This window comes from Girardinichthys multiradiatus, chromosome 18, assembly GCF_021462225.1.
Source record: "Girardinichthys multiradiatus isolate DD_20200921_A chromosome 18, DD_fGirMul_XY1, whole genome shotgun sequence".
Taxonomy (NCBI): Eukaryota; Metazoa; Chordata; class Actinopteri; order Cyprinodontiformes; family Goodeidae; genus Girardinichthys; species Girardinichthys multiradiatus.
Window position 1 is genome coordinate 17278539 of NC_061810.1, and position 19790 is coordinate 17298328.

The 19790-nt window shown below is 41.0% G+C and overlaps 1 protein-coding gene and 1 long non-coding RNA gene across 6 annotated transcripts in view; one reads left to right on the forward strand and one right to left on the reverse strand.

Annotated features, from left to right (window-relative positions):
- Nucleotides 1–1152, reverse strand: LOC124884061. The gene is made up of 2 exons (XR_007042380.1): nt 1037–1152; nt 1–616 (listed from the first exon to the last, which is right to left on the reverse strand). It is a non-coding gene; the product is annotated as an uncharacterized LOC124884061 (long non-coding RNA).
- Nucleotides 484–19790, forward strand: part of LOC124884057 (clathrin heavy chain 1) — a 27667-nt gene continuing 8360 nt past the window's right edge. For 2 of the 5 annotated variants that reach the window (XM_047391650.1, XM_047391654.1), the window contains exons 1-32: nt 484–622; nt 3708–3915; nt 4321–4323; nt 7144–7412; nt 7547–7708; nt 7884–7997; nt 8485–8658; nt 9785–9982; nt 10180–10380; nt 10659–10811; nt 10961–11083; nt 11185–11322; nt 12270–12434; nt 12526–12706; nt 12835–12998; nt 13093–13218; nt 13309–13451; nt 13571–13805; nt 13931–14053; nt 14369–14514; nt 14703–14886; nt 15057–15249; nt 15385–15542; nt 15631–15795; nt 15905–16012; nt 16241–16408; nt 16555–16704; nt 16813–16944; nt 17046–17156; nt 17363–17533; nt 17669–17890; nt 19605–19625. In XM_047391650.1, the coding sequence (XP_047247606.1) occupies nt 581–622; nt 3708–3915; nt 4321–4323; nt 7144–7412; nt 7547–7708; nt 7884–7997; nt 8485–8658; nt 9785–9982; nt 10180–10380; nt 10659–10811; nt 10961–11083; nt 11185–11322; nt 12270–12434; nt 12526–12706; nt 12835–12998; nt 13093–13218; nt 13309–13451; nt 13571–13805; nt 13931–14053; nt 14369–14514; nt 14703–14886; nt 15057–15249; nt 15385–15542; nt 15631–15795; nt 15905–16012; nt 16241–16408; nt 16555–16704; nt 16813–16944; nt 17046–17156; nt 17363–17533; nt 17669–17890; nt 19605–19625 (4851 nt within the window). In that variant the 5' untranslated portion in view covers nt 484–580. The remainder of the gene's footprint in view (nt 623–3707; nt 3916–4320; nt 4324–7143; nt 7413–7546; nt 7709–7883; nt 7998–8484; nt 8659–9784; nt 9983–10179; nt 10381–10658; nt 10812–10960; nt 11084–11184; nt 11323–12269; nt 12435–12525; nt 12707–12834; nt 12999–13092; nt 13219–13308; nt 13452–13570; nt 13806–13930; nt 14054–14368; nt 14515–14702; nt 14887–15056; nt 15250–15384; nt 15543–15630; nt 15796–15904; nt 16013–16240; nt 16409–16554; nt 16705–16812; nt 16945–17045; nt 17157–17362; nt 17534–17668; nt 17891–19604; nt 19626–19790) is intronic. The other 3 variants (XM_047391652.1, XM_047391651.1, XM_047391653.1) reach the window with 3 other exon arrangements.

Below are 19790 nucleotides of genomic sequence, written 5' to 3' on the forward strand. Positions count from 1 at the left end.
TCAAGTTAAATGCTGTTTTTTATTTGTCTTGCCTGAATTATCTAAACTTTAAAAAAAAGGTTTCTACTCTAAATAAAACGCTTAAGGCATGATTTGAGCTGCAGTAAAAATATTTTTTGAACCGACGCACATAACTGAAGCACAACAGTGCTTCATGGAGTAAAAGTTGATAAAGTCAGAAATAAAAAAAATTGTGAAAAGCAGACATTGCTCGCGCAGGGTAGAGCCAGTGTCCTTCCAGAGCTCCCTGGATGCTTCCAGAGAGGAAACACTGAGCCGTTTCCGCCGCCATTGCGGATTTCAGAGAGAAGATCAGCCGTAGCCGCCGCTATCCATCGATGCTGTGCAGAAAGCATACACAAAAGGAAGACAAATTTAACATTTTCACGAGTATCAGATTTCGGAAACACAACTAAAAACACGTGATATTGATTTTTTTCCTCACCGTGTAGCCGTTTTCACTGACTGGCTCCGACCTACACTCTCAGTGAAGAGGTCGTAGCTAGCGCGGTGCTAACTGCCTAGCTAGCTAGCTGTGCGGGTAGAATTTCAGGACTCCGGAGAAGCTCAAGAAAGCACCATGGCTCAGATCCTGCCTATCCGCTTCCAGGAGCACCTGCAGGTATGCGAAGGACCGTTACAGCTATATAATCTCCAGCGTTTTCATTACTTGTCATTACAGTCTGTTTCTTTGCATAGCAAGCATCTGACAGTTTGCTAGCCAAGCTAACGTCAATACCCACAGCAAATGAATGACCTCCCCTCCCCCGTTTAGCCAACTGCACTTTTCATTCATCTCCCTTATGCTTCTAATCTCAGGTTAAACTGCTTATCTCTAATTGAAACATTTCTTTATGCCACTCTTTTCTGGGGTGCTACAGAAAAAAAATGAATAATTGTGTAATGGTTGCCATGCGCGTAGCTTTATTAATTGAGCTGCTAGCTTTTGCATTAGCACGTGAACCGTTATACTTAGCGGGTCGTACGAGATGTTGGGAGTAATTTAATTATAAATGCGCTGGAGTCTTTAACTAACCGTCCAGTTACCATCACACAATGTGGCTAGAAAATCTGCAGCCTGGATGTTGCATTCATCCGGGCCCTCGGAGGAGGAGAATCGGGCTGTTAAAGCACGATCAGCTGCAGTTTGACAGGACCTAGTGCCATATAACGTCATACACTGAACGTTGTGTCACGACAAGCCATTTGCATTGTACGTTTTGTTCATTTGACGTTTCGGACTAAATGCAATGGCCTCTATTCGTCGTCTGAAGCGAAACAGCTATTCCATCTAGGAGGCATCCGAATCTTACACGGCCGTTCAGATTTTCTAAAGCCCCGTAGATAGGACTACAGTAAAATTCAATCATTTCCCAGCTTCTGACACTGCTGGATTATTGGATTTGCATAGGAACGCCTTCACTGACTCTGGCTACGATCACAATTTTGTCTACACGTCTAAATAGATTATGGGTTTTAGAAACCCTGATTTACGTTCTTGTCCTGATTTGTAGACGTTCATATATATGGTACATAATGTTCTCTAATTGTTAACTTTATGGTTTCTCACATTGTCTGGTGGTATTATAAGAACATTAGTTACACCTAAATGTGCATTACGGGTGTATTCAGACTACATGGTCAAAGGTCAAAATCTGATGTTTAGATGAGGGACAGCTATTGATGGCTAAATGCCTTTTAACTAATTTGCTCACCACTTTAAATAATTTCTAAAATCAAATGTTGCCGAACAATGTTGGTTTGTGACACTAAGCTGCTCAGAATTCTGACAGTAAAGCATAATAAGCACTAATTTAAGGATAAATGTTAATTAGTTTTCATGCCTAGGCCACAGCAAGAATAAATAAACAGAACATCAAAACAACATAGTTTGAATTAACAGATACCCACAGATATTTACAATGTCGGCCATCATTGAACAGCTTAAATCTAATGCCTTATGAAATGGTGTATTTTTTTTTTATTCCTTTTTAATTTTCCTAAATTTCTTTTTTTTTTTTTGTTCAGTATTTTTATTTTTCAGAGTTATGGGTTTAAATTATAACCCTTCTCTAAGCTAAAGAAATGTGTCAGGTGGTTATTGTATACGTTTTCAAGAGCTCAATAGAAAAACTTTATACCATTTTATTGTAATTCAGTGTTTTTGTAAAACTCTTTAAAAACTGCCTATCTGTTATCTCAAAGTAGTTTTATTTTAAAAAGCAGCACATTTCATGTAAAATAAAAGATCAGTTTTTGTAACAAAAACATACAAGAAAACTCACTAATGTGGTCGACAATAGTATGCGATCCTGTTCTCACTATTTCCTTCTTAAACAACTTGGTCAGGGATTATTTATGTCTTACATATAGCGGCAGAAATGTCCGAGTGTCCAGATTTTGAGTATCCCTGGTATAGGATCTAGTGAACTTAATTGGCCATTTTTACTATGATAGGTTGTGACTGGTGATCGGAAGCTCAAATATTAGAAAAATACATCGACAAACAGCATGCTCTTCATTGCAGCTCTGGTCCTTGGGGCGCGCTCTCCTGCATTTTTTGCCATTTCCCCAGTATACCTGATTCAGTTAAAGGAATTACCTCAACAGCTTGTCAGCAGGTTGTGCATAGGCCTGCCAATCACTTACTAGTTTGATTTAGGTTTGTGGTGGCAGGAATGCGTTTCACCTTAAGGGGCAGAGTTGGGAACTGCTGCTTTAATCCACTTCATTCTGAGTTTAGTCAAAATCTTTTAATTAGTGATGAACCGATAAGGCTTTTCCTAGCCAATACGGTTTCCTGTGTTCTTTCAGGCCGGTTCAGATTTCGACACCGTCTGATGATTTGTTTCTAAGGACTGTTACACATGGAATAGAAAATGTGCTGCATGTTCCCTCATATAGATGGTAGCTTTGAACCCTATTAGAAGAATATGTAGTTACAAGGTTGTCACTATTTATGCAGCATATGTCTCCAATCTTCATCTGCTGGTTTATTTTACTCAAAAACCTTTTCAGATTGTGGCAAGAGGGTTTGAAAAATGAACCCGACATTTCAGTATTTGACCTGCTGATCTCTGATATCTCTACTTGTAATCTTTTTATTTTGTTGGATCCTATACAATTTGTTCCAGCGAGGAACCAGCATATTTTTCCCTTCGTGGGTTATTGTTGAATTGAAACATAGTTTACACGTGTTTAAAGTTTTCAAAGGGAAATCAGATCTTAAAGGACACCATCTTTCTGTATTGGCCAGTAAACGCCTGTAACATAATCGGAAACCTCCAGGGCTCTAATGATTTTTGTTCCTATTTTCATGCCAAATATATCAAAACCTTTTGAACGTTACTATAATTTGAAATGACAACTTTGTCAAATAATTGAATAAAATATACTTGAATCATGCTCTTTTGTTCATTTTTTTATTTTTCAACCGTTATTTAATCACGAAAGGACAAATTGAGCATCCTGGCCGCCAAAAAACATTAAACACCTCACAGTGAGGACAGTACACATTGATGAGCAAAATGAATGATTGTACATAATGTGTAATGTTTTGGTATTTCATTTTAAAAACATTTTTAAATGTATTTATCAATACATATTTATTTATAATGTTTATAATATGTCTTGCTCCTCATGAAGGATGTTTGACATCTGGTGCTATAGGTTGTGCTTCTAAAGCAGTTTTTGTGTTTCTGTCACAGCTCCAGAACTTGGGGATCAACCCAGCCAACATTGGCTTCAGCACTCTAACCATGGAGTCTGACAAGTTCATCTGTGTAAGGGAGAAAGTGGGCGAGCAGGCCCAGGTTGTCATCATTGATATGGCTGATCCTAACAACCCCATCCGTCGGCCCATCTCTGCTGACAGCGCCATCATGAACCCCGCCAGCAAAGTTATCGCCCTCAAAGGTAAGCAGTAGCTTTAATGTATATAGCATGGTTAGGACATAGTGAGTGTGTTAGGTTTGTACATAGGCCAAAAATGGAAAGTTAACGGTTGGAATTTGGCCGGTCAGATTTCTTGCTATTTTCATGTCAAAAGTCACGGGACCGTTTGTGTAAATTTACTTTGTGTTGTCAGTTATGTAGTTTTCACATTCTGCTTTTCATTTGGATGTTCACAAGTAGATCATTTCCATCTTTGTTTGTCAACAACTGCAGTGTAGTGTGTTACAAATGGAAATGTATAGTACTGTTAGGAAAAGTAGCAGTAGAAATAGTAAAATGTCATGCTGTCATAAATGCTTTGTCTGTTTTGCTTGTTTTTGCTCCTTTTTTTTATTTTTATTTCTTACTGCTCTCTTATGTTTGCAGACGGTGAGTTGAATTTTACATATCCTGAGTTGTCAAAGTGTTCCTGTATGCTCTGTCTTAAACTGTTTGCACATTGCTGATTGTAATTTAATCCAGTGCTTGAGATAAATAAATAAAAATAAAAACAAAACCTGCAGAAGCAGAGCTTAACAACATGACTGTAGCTTTAAAGAGGCCATTTTCTTTTTTGGTAATGTGTGTTTGTACATTTAATATAATGTACATGTATTTTATTCTTCATCTTATTTTCCACTACATACTGTACGGCATATTTAAAAAAATACTTAGGTACAGTATGAAAATACACTTTTTAGGGTTTATTTAAACCTTTATAGATTGCAAATATTTTACCCGCATGTATTTTTGAGTTCATTTATTGGATGTATGATAGAAACCTTTGAGTAGTTGCATCTGGGTGGGTGTTGTAAAGGTTGAAGCTGATTTACAGATAGGAAAACTCAAAGTAAGTACACCTGCTAATACCCTGCATCCTTGGTGGACAACAAACCTAAACTTGTTAGCCATCAGTCGCAACATAAAGATGCTTTGTTCTCAACACATGACCCGGTAATTGCAGATGTAAAACCATTTAAGTAAAAATAACATCACGAGTTATAAGTAAAGCCCTTCATTATTACAGAAGGGTAAATCCTCCAAAATATTACTTCCTTTGAGAAATGTCATCGTGAAACACTGCATTTTGCAATAAAAATAGTAACCTGTGGTAGCTAGGTCTATAGTCGTACCATATTTTCCTGGTTACAACAGGTGATTAGCTTTGAAATTTACCTTTGGTCAGATTTACCTTACACACTTTAATGCATTTTCCCACATCTGTGACCCCAGTACGACTGCCCAATGAAAGGTGTTTGGGTTAAGCTGAGCTAATGTTTAAATATCTCAAAAATACTTTGGCAATGAAAGACAGAACACACAGGTGAATCTCATTACAGGTATTTCATTGTCCGATATAAAAATGAATATAGTGTAGGGATGTCCTGATCAGGATTTCTTTTTTTCTTCTTCCCCAAAGCAATCTGTCCAATGCATAATAAAAATGAATACCATGTATATGCAGACAAATCCCCCACTACATTTCACCAGTGTTACATGGTCTACATTAGTATTGTGATTTTCGTACATTTAGATTATTCTTTATTTTTGTTGTTGCCATTAGACTGTATGGTTCTAACTTTATGTGAGTTCATATAAGCAGAACCCCAGAAACACAAATGCTCTTCAAACTAAAACCTAACCATGATCAAATTGGCTACTTGATGACACCAGTTAGTGCATCTGTACTGCTGAACAGCAGACAATAACTGCATTACATCACATTATTAAATGCATTTATTTATTTATTGGTGCTCTCTAGGAATGATCTGTCAAAAAAAAAAAAAAACGGTTAAAGTAATAATCCCTGTTAATTTTTTTGAGATTTGCAAACATGATCCCATAACAGTGACAAATGACATAATTGACCGTCTCTAGCTTAAATAGGTTGCTCCAACACAGGCAGGCTGAATGTAGCTTCTATAATGTTGGTGCAGCCCATAATAAAACCTTGCAGACTGTGAGCACAAAAAATGGTCATCATCTTTAAAAAAAATCTGCTCGCTGGGAGCCAGGCTGACATTTAAATCTTAATAGGTTGACAAAACGTTTACTTTAGTAACCTTCTTGAATTACTCCTTTAAGAAAGCCGCAGTTAATGCTGGATATTTGCGCCATAAACTCAATACACACAGCTTCACCAAAATATCTAGGAAATATCATTATATTGTCAGTCATGGTGTATTATTGGTTAAATATTCACATTTAAGAGCGTTTTGTTCCTCCACTGAGACTGAACTGGAGGGAATAAAATGGGTTTGAGTGCATCTGTCCAGCATCCTCCTCATTATCACATCTGTTTGTCTTTGTGCTTTTTGCCCAATCTGCATTCACACCCAGCCTAAATTAACCCACTCTTTATTTTAAAGTTTAGTTTAAATACTTTTGAAGCCATAACAAGAGGCCCAAAGTTGACACCGTTTAAGTCCTCAATTTGACCTTCAATGGCCTTCATGTTTAATTCTGGAGACAGCATTTTTTTCAATTTATCTGTCTGCCCTGGAATTAAACAAAATGTTGCATTACTATACATTGGGTACAAATTATGGGAAAAATACGATTTTCACTAACAATGAACAGTTTAAAAAATAAGCAAAATGTGTCAATGTTTACTAATGCCTTTGAGACTGAAACTTGATCTGGAAAACTCATTTTAGCACTTGTGATGAATGCACCTGGGCTCTGACATATGTCCTCGTTGTACAGCACAGTTTGCCGTTGTGGTAACAGTAGCTCCATATTCCTGCTTCGTTGTGGTCCCCTCATAGTGTTTCAACATAGCAAAATCACCAAGATATACAGCATGGGGCTGCATTTAAGGGCAGAACCTCATTTTAAGCAGAGCAGTTAAACTTCTTGAATTGTGGCTTTAACAGATACATTTCCCATTTAAACCTTGTGGCATTTAGCGTGAGTGAATGCAGATCCATAAAAGTGGTTGCCCTTGTATTGGCCTTTATGTTTTAATGCTGATTCTAGTTTTTCTTTTAAACGGCTCGTTTTTTTGTAAGTCAAATCCGTGATTACCAGCATTTATCCAGCAGCTGGAGTAGGTATGCCTCAATGGTAGGTCTAATCCAAACGTTTGCTTTGGCTTGTGTGTTGTAGTACCTTTTACTCGTAAGCCTGGTTTGACGTAAAGATTGTGAAGGATGATCACGGGGTTCACTTCCATCACTGAATTTTAATCTTGGCTCTCGGTGTTTTCAGCTGCAAAGACCCTGCAGATCTTTAACATTGAGATGAAAAGCAAGATGAAGGCTCACACCATGACAGACGACGTGACTTTTTGGAAGTGGATCTCTCTCAACACCGTCGCCCTGGTCACAGACAACGCCGTGTACCATTGGAGCATGGAAGGTGACTCTCAACCAATCAAAGTATTTGACCGTCACTCCAGCTTGGCAGGCTGCCAGATCATCAACTACCGTACCGACGCCAAGCAGAAATGGTTGCTTCTCATTGGCATTTCAGCACAGGTAAATGCACTCTGTGTCTAAAACGTTGTGTTAATGTGAAGAATAAAGAAGTCCGAATGCCACAGTGAGTTGGGCAGTTTTTCCTTCTGAAGCCAAAATGGTCGTTTTTTGTTGTTGTTTTTTTTCTCCTTCAGCAAAACCGTGTTGTCGGGGCCATGCAGTTGTACTCTGTGGATAGGAAGGTCTCTCAGCCCATTGAAGGCCATGCTGCTGGCTTTGCACAATTTAAGATGGAGGGCAACACTGAAGAGTCAACGCTGTTCTGCTTTGCTGTGCGGGGACAAGCAGGAGGAAAAGTAAGATTTAGCAGCCCTGCAAAGCCTCTGGCTCACAGCTGCAAAGATAAAGAGAGCCCAGCTGACTCCATCCAGATTCCAATTTAAATTTATTTAATTGAAAACCTGAAGCTTAACAGAAACCCACATTGGCTGACATTGTCTTCTTTTGTCTTATTTGCTTTTTGACATCTAGCTTCATATTATTGAAGTTGGAACCCCGCCAAGTGGAAACCAACCATTTCCCAAAAAAGCTGTGGATGTTTTCTTTCCTCCGGAAGCCCAGAATGACTTCCCTGTTGCTATGCAGGTACAATTCTTCCATACGTTGGCACGCATTTGAATGCAGTTTTATTATTTTGTTTATAAAGTACCAATTCACAACAGATGCCATTGTCGGGCACCGATTTGGTTCGAGTTCATGCAGTCATGTTCACTCTTAAGTATATTACAGTGCAGTTCATTTCAGGTCCCCATATAATCCCAGTCCTAAAGAAAATCCAGACTGTTGCATCAAGTCATTTACCTTTCAGCGATCAGTTGTCCTAAGCAAACTTGTGGTGAAAGTGAGGAAGAAGCCCCGATTTGTATGGTGTATGGTGCTGTTGAAAAAGTATGACTGATTGACATCTGTGTTTCCAAGTCATCAGTCTCTAGGATTGCTCTAGGAGCAAGCCATTACTAACTTACCTGTGAGCGTCTGACGTCCAGCTGATGGTTACTAACACTACAAGATCTTTCACATTTAGACCTGAGCTGTATTTATATGGCCCCTTTTTCTTTTTCTGCACATCCAGATCAGCTCCAAGCAGGATGTCGTTTTTCTCATCACAAAGTATGGCTACATCCACCTGTATGACCTGGAGACCGGAACTTGCATCTACATGAACAGGATCAGCGGCGAGACCATTTTTGTCACTGCGCCACATGAACCCACTGCTGGCATCATTGGAGTTAACAGGAAAGGACAGGTACATTTGGAGCTGATAAAACTGATTTATTTATGTTGCAGTACGTGGGTTTATTAAGGCGGTACCTGAGATTAAACATTATGTTAAACTCTCAAGCTTGATGTTAAACGGGACCTAACAGTTAAATTCACACACATCTTTCTGATTGTCTTTTATTGCACAGTTCTTCAAAAAGGGGCATTTACATGCTGGTTCATTTCTAAATCAGTCCTTGTCTCAGTCTTTATATGCATTCATAAACTGTGTGTGTGCGTGCGTGCGTGAGTGTGTGCGTGTGTGTTGCTGCTGCCATTTGTTGGTGATTCACTCTTCCTGTGGTATGTCAGCTTACTTTCCCTATCAGCCTGGGTCCTTGGTTGTGACCTTGATTGAGGAAGTCTATGTAAAATCTATCCCGCTGCAGCAGCATTTTCAGTTTCGGGCCGCGTGTGACAGCCCCAACAGAGAGGCTAAGCTTGGCCAGCCAGGCTGCACAACCTAATCCTGTTGTTTGTCTTGGCTCGCACCTGCAGGTCCGGCATACACAGCTCAGCATGTTGCACATGCGCACAGTGATAGAGATTTTAACACTACATAAAAACAAGAGGGTATTCCTAATTGAGCTTGTCCTCAAATTATACTGAGTTGTAGGATTTTTCTATTTACACAAAATGTGTGTTTCAGGAAATAAAATTAAATCAACTTCAGTAATCGATCAACACACCTTCAACTCATCACGTTACAGACATTCTTTTACATCTACAAACCTCAGTGTAATTCATTTGGATTCTATGTGATGAAAGAACTAAAATCAGGGCATAATTTTGCAGAGGAAGTGAAACGAAACACTTTTAAAAAATCTAACAAATACAAACATGTAAAGTCACTGAACATGATCTGTTGGGACAAAGTTTCACCTTCCTGCAGGACAACCACCCTAAACTTGTAGTTAGAGATATAATGGAATGAATTGGATCAAAGCACATTGATTTGTTAGAATGACCTAGTCGAAGTCCAGACCTAAATCCTATTGAGAATCTATGACAATATTTTTAAATTGACTCTCTCTGTCTAATCTGAAAGAACTCTATTTCATGAGATTTCTGCTGTCTTGAATAGTGTGCTGATGATTGTTTTCAAATTTCAGGTACTGTCTGTGTGCGTGGAGGAGGAAAACATAATTCCCTACATTACTAACGTGCTCCAGAACCCAGACTTGGCTCTTCGCATGGCTGTACGCAACAATCTTGCCGGTGCTGAGGAACTTTTCGCTCGCAAGTTTAACACCCTGTTTGCTGCAGGAAATTACTCAGAAGCAGCCAAGGTGGCAGCCAATGCACCCAAGGTACTACTTGGACGCCAGTATGCACCCACACGACTTGACACAAAAGCTCAGCTTGTTATGATTCAATTTCTCATGCAAACAAAAGCGGATATTTATAACCGGGTTTAAGTGCCCCTGCCAAAATATAGCCAAATTAGTTTTAATTCATTTGTACTATTTCAAAATCAGGATACTGATTTGTCCATTTTGTGCTTCAGGGCATCCTGCGGACTCCAGACACCATTCGCAGGTTCCAGAGTGTTCCAGCACAACCAGGCCAGACGTCTCCTTTGCTCCAGTACTTTGGCATCCTGCTGGACCAGGGCCAACTGAACAAGTTTGAGTCTCTGGAGCTATGCAGGCCTGTTCTTCAGCAGGGCCGCAAGCAGCTGCTGGAAAAATGGCTAAAGGAGGACAAGGTAAATAAACACAAATCTGGTGCTCATTTATTCTCTTTAATAACAGTCAAACTGTACTGAAAACCTCTTGAAAAGTCTCTCACTAGGTTGTTTTTTCACTGTAGGTGTTTTGTTAGATGTGTCTGTCACCTAAGTTCATTAACGTAGATGAATTAAACTTTGAAAACCAAAGTTCTGCTTTTTTCATCTTTTCCAGAATCTGATTAACTGAATCAGATTTAATAATGACTTTGTCCTGGATTTGTGTCTCATCTGACTTTGTTGCTGTTTGTTTCCAGCTGGAATGTTCTGAGGAGCTTGGAGACCTGGTGAAGTCTGTGGATCCCACTCTTGCCCTCAGTGTGTATCTCAGAGCAAACGTCCCCAATAAAGTCATTCAGTGCTTTGCAGAGACTGGGCAATTTCAGAAGATTGTTCTTTACGCCAAGAAGGTGAGTGATGACTACTTTTACGTATTTTAAGTGTGGTGTTGATGCAGAAAAACATTTCGGGGAGTCAGGATTGTAACCTGGGTTAACTAATGTTTTTAAAAAGGAATATTAGTTGATTAAACCATACCAAGCATCTGTGAATTCTGTAGGTGGGCTACACACCAGATTGGATCTTCTTGCTGAGGAACGTGATGCGGATCAGTCCAGAGCAAGGTCTCCAGTTCTCCCAGATGCTGGTTCAGGATGAGGAGCCTCTTGCTGATTTTACTCAGGTAAAACATGCGTGAGCAGTTGTGAAGGTCTAACGTTAAAGGAGGGATCCAGTGATTAGAAAAGTGCCTGGTTAAAAAGAGGACTTATTTTATTTGTGCAGATTGTTGACGTATTCATGGAGTACAACCTGATCCAGCAGTGCACGTCATTCTTACTGGATGCCCTGAAAAACAACAGACCCATGGAAGGACCACTGCAGACCCGCTTGCTGGAAATGAACCTGGTTCATGCGCCACAGGTAGATTCATGTATCCAGATGTTTGGTCCAGGCACTGATTGTGGTTCAATTAACAAGGGCAACCAGTGATTGGGAGGGAGGGGGTTAACCTCAGAATCGAAGCCCGTTATCAGCTTTATTTTGAATACAAATCCTCACATATTTAGTGACTATGAATGTTAACATTTCATTCTGTTTTTTTTTTTTTTTTTTTTTAATTTTGAATTAATTGAAGTCACAACACCCCTGCATTTAGACCTTTAGTAACCAGGAAAAACCTCTTCGAGATTAAAAAAACATTTTTCGAGAGTGTCCTGTCCAAGACAGCACAACATTAAGCATTTTACTGAGACATCATTACATACATTCCAACTGACAGATATATGAAATTCAGCTCTAAAAATAATGTAAAACATCTGCAAAACTGATGTGTCTGACTCCGAGTCATCCAGAATTGTCTTAAAAGCCTCCATTGAGACCATGTCATGAAGTTTCAAGACTTTTTGCAGTTCAATCCAGGCAAAGGGAGCAGCATACGTAATAGTTTTTTTCTCCACCTCAGTTCATACCCATGGAACTGTGAATAAAAAATAGTTCTCTGAATGAAGGCTGTAAGGTCCTGCTCTCTTCAGATAGAGGAATTGGGAGAGGTAAGATGGAAGTAGGTCATGGGCTTCCTTGTAAACAAGAATGTGCCGGTGTGTTAGCCTGCGTTATGATAAGGTGGACCATCCGACATGTACATACAGTGAACAATGATGGGTGAGTGATATAAAATTAATAACAAACCTCAAAGCCCCGTGATACAGAGTGTTAAGAGCATGCAGGCACTGGGATGAAGTATGCATATAAAAAACATCACCATAATCCAAGAAAGACTGAAAGATAGCAGCAACTAACCTGTTTACCAATGGATCTGTGTAAAGCTTCTAATGAGTATTTATTTTTCCACGTGTCACGTCTTATAGGTTGCAGATGCCATCCTTGGTAATCAGATGTTCACCCACTATGACCGGGCCCATGTGGCACAGCTGTGTGAGAAGGCTGGCCTCCTGCAGAGGGCGCTGGAACATTACACAGACCTGTATGACATAAAGCGAGCTGTGGTGCACACACACCTTCTGAACCCAGAGGTATCAAAATAGAAATAAATAAATAAGTCATTTACGCAGATTGAGAGGAGTGTCATTGTATCTCCTGCATGTTTTCTGCTTATATTTGCAGTGGTTGGTGAATTTCTTCGGCTCCCTCTCGGTAGAGGACTCTCTGGAGTGTCTGAGAGCCATGCTATCAGCCAACATCCGCCAGAACCTACAGATCTCTGTGCAGGTGGCTTCCAAGTACCACGAGCAGCTTACAACTCAGTCCCTCACTGAGCTGTTTGAGTCATTTAAGAGCTTTGAAGGTAAGTTGCAAATATGTAAAGGTCTCTATTAACTCTCAAACTGGACTTTGGGTGGAGCTCGCTCACCTTTCCAAAGTTTTCCTGAAAACAGAAAACTTGTTGATTTTTATTTGTTTTTTCCTTTTCAGGATTATTCTACTTCTTGGGTTCTATTGTGAACTTCAGTCAGGATCCAGAAGTTCACTTCAAATATATTCAAGCTGCCTGTAAAACGGGCCAGATTAAAGAGGTGGAAAGAATCTGTAGAGAAAGTAACTGCTACGACCCGGAACGTGTAAAGAACTTCCTGAAGGTAGGAATTAGACGGTGCAGAACTTTTATCTCATCAGAGTTGCAGTTTTAGTGAGTTTTATGGCTGATAATGCTTCTATTTGTTTGCCCGACAGGAGGCCAAACTTACTGACCAACTGCCTTTAATCATTGTATGTGACCGCTTTGATTTTGTCCACGACCTGGTCCTGTACCTGTATCGCAACAGCCTTCAAAAATACATCGAAATCTATGTTCAGAAGGTACAGTACTTCACCGACAGGAGGCTGTTTAAATGTGGCCGTGCATTTATTCTGTTTGTATGAACTCCGTGGTTCGATTATTGGTTCTAGGTGAACCCAAGCCGTCTGCCAGTGGTCATTGGAGGTTTATTGGATGTGGACTGTGCTGAGGATGTGATCAAGAACTTGATCATGGTGGTCAGGGGGCAGTTTTCCACCGATGAACTTGTTGCTGAAGTAGAGAAGAGAAATCGGTAAGAACTAAACTATGGCGTAAGTGAAATACATTATCGTACACACCAGTTAGGTGGTTTGTGTATCTAATAAAATGGTTTAGTTGTGTTCCTAAATCAGTGTTTTATTCTCTGTCCAGTCTGAAATTGTTGCTCCCTTGGCTGGAGGCTCGTATTCATGAAGGTTGTGAGGAGCCTGCGACTCACAACGCTTTGGCCAAGATCTACATCGACAGCAACAACAACCCCGAGCGCTTTTTAAGGGAGAACCCTTACTATGACAGCCGCGTGGTGGGCAAATATTGTGAGAAAAGAGACCCCCACCTGGCCTGTGTGGCGTACGAGAGAGGACAGTGTGACCAGGAACTCATTCATGTAAGCTGAAATGAAGTTGAATACCTTACAGCTATTTCTTTTTTGGGTCATAAATGTGAAATGCCCTTTTATGCTTCCATGATTTGTTGTTTTAACTTCAACTACTTTTGCTTGTTGTGCGTCAGGTGTGCAACGAAAACTCACTGTTCAAGAGTCTGTCCCGCTACCTTGTTCGACGCAAGAACCCGGAGCTGTGGGCCAGTGTCCTGCTGGAGACCAACAACTACAGAAGACCACTCATCGACCAGGTCTGACCAACTTTGTGTTGAGAATCCCCGTTTTGTTTTTCACACACAAATGTTCTAAAATCACAAACTGTTTGTAAAGAACCTGTAATCAGTGTAGAATAATTCAGACCAGGTATGCCCGGTCTACACGTCATGCTTTGCTCATGCTGCTAATGCCAGAAGAGCCAATAGGAACCTCTAAAACAGTTGCTGACTTTAGGGTCTTTACATTTTCCTGCTTGGATTACCAGGAAACATATATAGTAACACAAACAGCTTGCCTGCCCAAGTGAACGTCAGCTATTGTGGATAAAGTGTGTTGTTCCTGTGCTGTAGGTGGTCCAGACAGCCTTATCGGAGACTCAGGATCCAGAGGAAGTGTCCGTCACAGTCAAGGCGTTCATGACGGCCGACCTGCCCAATGAGCTCATTGAGCTTCTGGAAAAGATTGTGCTGGACAATTCTGTCTTCAGTGAGCACAGGTGATGCATCCTCCGTCTCTTAAAATCCTAACATAGTTCATATTGCTCTGCCTTTTTAACCATTTTTTTTGTAAGTTGCTAAAATATCTATTTTTTTGCTTCCTTTATGAACTTCCATAATTCCTATCATGTCACCTGGGAAAGATAACAGTGACATTATGTAATTTATAACCTACTGATAATTTCAGAAACCTCCAGAACCTGCTCATTCTGACAGCCATTAAAGCTGACCGAACTCGCGTTATGGAGTACATTAATCGTCTTGACAACTACGATGCCCCAGACATAGCTAATATTGCCATCAGTAATGAGCTGTTTGAGGAGGCCTTTGCAATTTTCAGAAAGTTTGATGTCAACACCTCTGCTGTGCAGGTGAGCGCCATCTGCTCTTCTGTTATGTGCTTTAAATGTACTTCTGGTTTGATTGTTTTCTAACTGGTATTTTAATGTTATCTTTGCGGTAATAGCTATGTGTTCTGATTTTTTATTATTATTATTATTTTATTGTTAAATTTCCCCTTCTCTCTCTCTCTTTTCTCCAGGTTCTGATTGAGCACATTGGGAACTTGGACAGAGCATATGAATTTGCGGAGCGTTGCAATGAGCCTCCAGTGTGGAGTCAGCTGGCAAAAGCCCAGCTTCAGAAGGGGATGGTGAAGGAAGCCATCGACTCCTACATCAAGGCTGATGACCCTTCTGCTTACATGGAGGTGGGACAGGCTGCAGCCCAGAGTGGTGAGATGATCTCTATCATATTATCTGACTTTGATGAAGAAAACTTGAGCTCTTTATTATTTAAAAACATTAATCCTTTAAAAAAAAAAAGAAAATTCATGATGTTTGAAATGAATAAATGATGGATGTGTGCAGGAAACTGGGAGGACTTGGTAAAGTTCCTGCAGATGGCTCGTAAGAAGGCCCGGGAGTCATATGTTGAGACAGAGCTGATCTTTGCTTTGGCCAAAACCAACCGCCTGGCAGAACTGGAAGAGTTTATCAATGGTCCCAATAATGCCCACATTCAGCAAGTAGGTCCTGGGTAGCTCACCTGTGTATGGATCTGCTCGATTCTAATCTTTTCCTCCTGTTTATGACCTCCTGTTTATCTTCATTAAGGTGGGCGATCGTTGTTACGATGACAAGATGTACGAAGCTGCTAAACTGCTTTACAACAACGTGTCCAACTTTGGCCGTCTGGCTTCCACTTTGGTGCACTTGGGAGAATTCCAGGCAGCTGTGGACGGAGCGCGCAAGGCTAACAGCACCCGCACCTGGAAGGAGGTGATGAATTTGATGATTTTAATGACTTTAGAACCATGACCTTTCCAGTATTGCCATGTAATCTTCTCTTATGTATATGGATTAAGTATTTTTTCTACTACTCTTTCAGGTTTGTTTTGCCTGTGTGGATGGGAAGGAGTTCCGTCTTGCCCAGATGTGCGGTCTGCACATTGTCGTCCACGCTGACGAGCTGGAGGAATTAATCAACTACTACCAGGTTTGTGGTGTAGCTCAGGTAAAAATTAACTGGTTTTTATTATGTGAATTTAAATGTGTGACTTCTAAAGTTAAACAGGACTTGCGTATGAAAACTAGCAACGCCTGTTTTATCTGAGCTGTAGAGACAAAATATCTGCTGTGAGAGCAAATGGTAGAAGTCTTGTTTTTTTGTCTGAATGCGAGTCCTTGGTTGGTGTTTTTAAGTCCATGTGTGTGTCTCCTGCAGGACCGTGGTTACTTTGAGGAGCTGATCACCATGCTTGAGGCCGCTCTGGGCCTGGAACGTGCACACATGGGAATGTTCACTGAGCTGGCCATCCTTTATTCCAAGTTTAAACCCCAGAAGATGAGGGAGCACCTGGAGCTCTTCTGGTCCCGTGTCAACATTCCAAAAGTACATGTCTGATTTCTTTTTAGCCACACAGTCACTCAGGACTAAAATGATTCATTTTAAGCAAGCAAGCCTAAACTGGGAAATAAGAAACAAATTCCACCAGAGTCAAATATAAGGCAGTGAAATAATCTGTGTGTGTGTTTCAGGTTCTCAGGGCAGCTGAACAGGCCCACCTCTGGGGTGAGCTGGTGTTCCTCTATGACAAGTATGAGGAATACGACAACGCCATCATCACCATGATGAGCCATCCATCTGATGCCTGGAAGGAGGGTCAGTTCAAAGACATTGTCACCAAGGTAAAGGAAATGGAGTCAGTAGCAACAACACAGCAAAAACATGATCCCGCCCTGTTTGACTGAGGAAGAATGATTTATGATGCGCTGAATGTCTGCTTCTCATCACAGGTGGCAAACGTAGAGTTGTACTACAAGTCCGTCCAGTTTTATCTGGAATTCAAACCGTTGTTACTGAATGACCTCCTCATCGTGCTCTCTCCAAGGCTGGACCACAGTCGCGCTGTGAACTTCTTCAGCAAGGTTTGATTAGCCTCAAATAAAATAAAATAAAGTTAGCAGATTGACAGTCACCGAGGTGCTCATGACCCTTTTATTTATTTTTTCTCTGGTTCTTCGTTCAGGTGAAGCAGCTGCCTCTGGTTAAGCCTTACCTGAGATCGGTCCAGAATCACAACAACAAGGCAGTAAATGAGGCACTCAACAACCTCTTCATTAATGAGGAGGACTATGCGGTATGAAATGATCTGTTTTATTATTTATCATTTCATATGCTGTAAGTTTCAGCGTTTTTAAATGTCCTGATGGTTAATTAAAAGTGAAAAAAAAAGTTGTACTAATTCCTGCGCTGCATTTAAGTTGACCTGTTTTTCATAGTCAGAATGTTTCTCAGATGGCTACATTTTTAACGCTGTCCTCTTCCAATCTTTTTGTCTTTTAGGCTCTGCGAACATCCATTGATGCGTATGATAACTTCGACAACATCTCACTGGCTCAGAGTCTGGAGAAGCACGAGCTGATTGAATTCAGGAGGATTGCAGCCTACCTTTTCAAGGGCAACAACCGCTGGAAGCAGAGCGTCGAGCTCTGCAAGAAGGACAAGCTCTACAAGGTGCAGTGCCATTTAATCGTAACCAATCCCAACCTTGTGTTCTCACCAGAAGCTGTGCCTAAGTGCAAAACGCCAGCTGCTCCCCCTTTTCCTAAATTCAGTTTTCAGATGTGGCTTTGTGATCTCCTCCCACAGGATGCCATGCAGTATGCATCAGAGTCCAAAGACACGGAGCTGGCAGAGGAGCTTCTAGCTTGGTTCCTGATGGAAGACAAGAAGGAGTGTTTTGCCGCCTGCCTGTTCACCTGCTACGACCTGCTGCGGCCAGACGTGGTACTGGAAACCGCCTGGCGACACAACATCATGGACTTCTCCATGCCATACTTCATCCAGGTTATGAGGGAGTACCTCTCAAAGGTGGGTTTGCAAGACATTGACTAGTATGGGCTGTCTCGCGCTAAAATGGGTTGGTTTATAAGGACAAAAAAACAACAACCTTGTTTTAAATACACCAATAGAAACGCAGTAAAAGATTAACTGTAGTCAACACCCTCTAGAGAAGCTGCATGATTCAAACGTCTGAAAGGTGTGGAGGAGTTTCTGCCCCATTCCTTCCTGTCTGTGAAGACCAGCAAGCCACAGGTTTCCTATAACAATCCCAGTAAAAAGGAGCACAATAGTCTAAAGATGCATTTTATCTAACCAGTAAACAGCAGTTCCACATCTGTTACTCGAGCAGCTGCTAAAATGTGTTCGCAAATACTATTTAAGGCTGTATTCACTCCTGCCACTTTTGGTCCGCTTTAAACGGACCAGAGTTCGTTTCCCCCGTTGGACTTTTTGTGCAGGTGTGAAAACACTCAAGCGAACCCTGGTCCGGACCAAACAACCGGACCGAGACCCTCTTTTTGAGGTGGTCAAGATCTGCTTCCAAACGGACTCTGGTGCGGTTCGCTTATGGTCTGAATACGAACCGGCCCCGGTGTGAACCAACTACAGAAAACACACGTCTCTTTGGACATAACAAGCCACAGTAGCCAGTAGCAAAGGTCTACTGAAATCATACCTGATAAGCTGTATGTTGCTTAGCAACGCTACTGGCATGTTGTGGGACACGGCACACGCTTTCTCCGACGACGTTCCAAAATTATAAATAGAACTTCACAAAGTCTGTGTTGAATGAGCTGCTCTTCACCTTCACAATAATTCTGTAGCTGTAATAACGGCACAAATGTGCAGAACAGAGGTGCTGCACGCAGCACATCTACCGCTGTTTTCCTCAATTTCCGGGTCGGTGCTCGGTCCCGCCCCCGTCATTTCTGTCCAATGGGAGAAATGATCATCAACCGCGTGGCTTTGTTTACAAGTAATAGTTCACTTGCAAAAGTACAATGTGAAAGCAAACCGCACCAAACAAAAGAAGAAATGGAGTCCGCTTTTGGTCCGGACTAAACAAGCGGACTAAAGGACTTTCCCAGTGTGAATACATCCTAAGAGGGAAGTTTTCTTTACACCATTTCAGAGATCAATATCAGCATCTCTCTCCTCTGTTCTTGCACCTCTTCCTCTGCTTCCGTCAGTCATTGTGTGACATCATTGATGTTTGCATTTTATTTGGGTTTCCATCCATTCAAGCTGCTTTTTTATACAAATGTTTTGCAGAGGAGATTCTTAAAGGCTGTGTTGCTCTGTTACACGGCAGAAATCCAAACTCTGTTGCTTTTATAGCAGGCAGCAGACTTGAGGGAAACATTTCTGAAAAACTTGATGCGCCAAAGTGTCTTAGTTGTATGATTTTGTTACTCAAAGTATTTGTTCTATATGTGCATGGTTAGGACTAATTTGTACCAGAGAGCTCAGTCTTAACTGCAGCCCCTTGCAGTTTTCACATATGTCTTTGAATTTGGCTGAAATACGAAGTGAACAATATCAGCTCCATAAAAAATCTCAAGTCTGCATTTGTATCAAAAGTGGCCTTAATTACCCGCATCACTCGTAGGGTTTTTGTTGTTCGTTGTTTTGTGACAGGCCCTCTGTTTGCTCGTTTTTCTCTCTGTCAGTTTCTGTTTTGGGGAGAATCCCGTTTGGTTTTTTTTCCTCCTTAAGTTGCCTCTCTGAATTTCCTTTCCAGGTTGATGCGATAAAGGAAAAGGTGAAAGTCGAATCCATTTTCTAATCATTCTTGTTGATCCCCCGCCCCCCCCCGCCGTGTCCAGTAGTTTTTAGTTTGCGGGAGTAAAATTAGCTGAAATTGCATGCCCGCCCTCCCTCCTCCCTCCATGTCATGCTGCTGCTTCTGACTGTAATCTCCACTAGA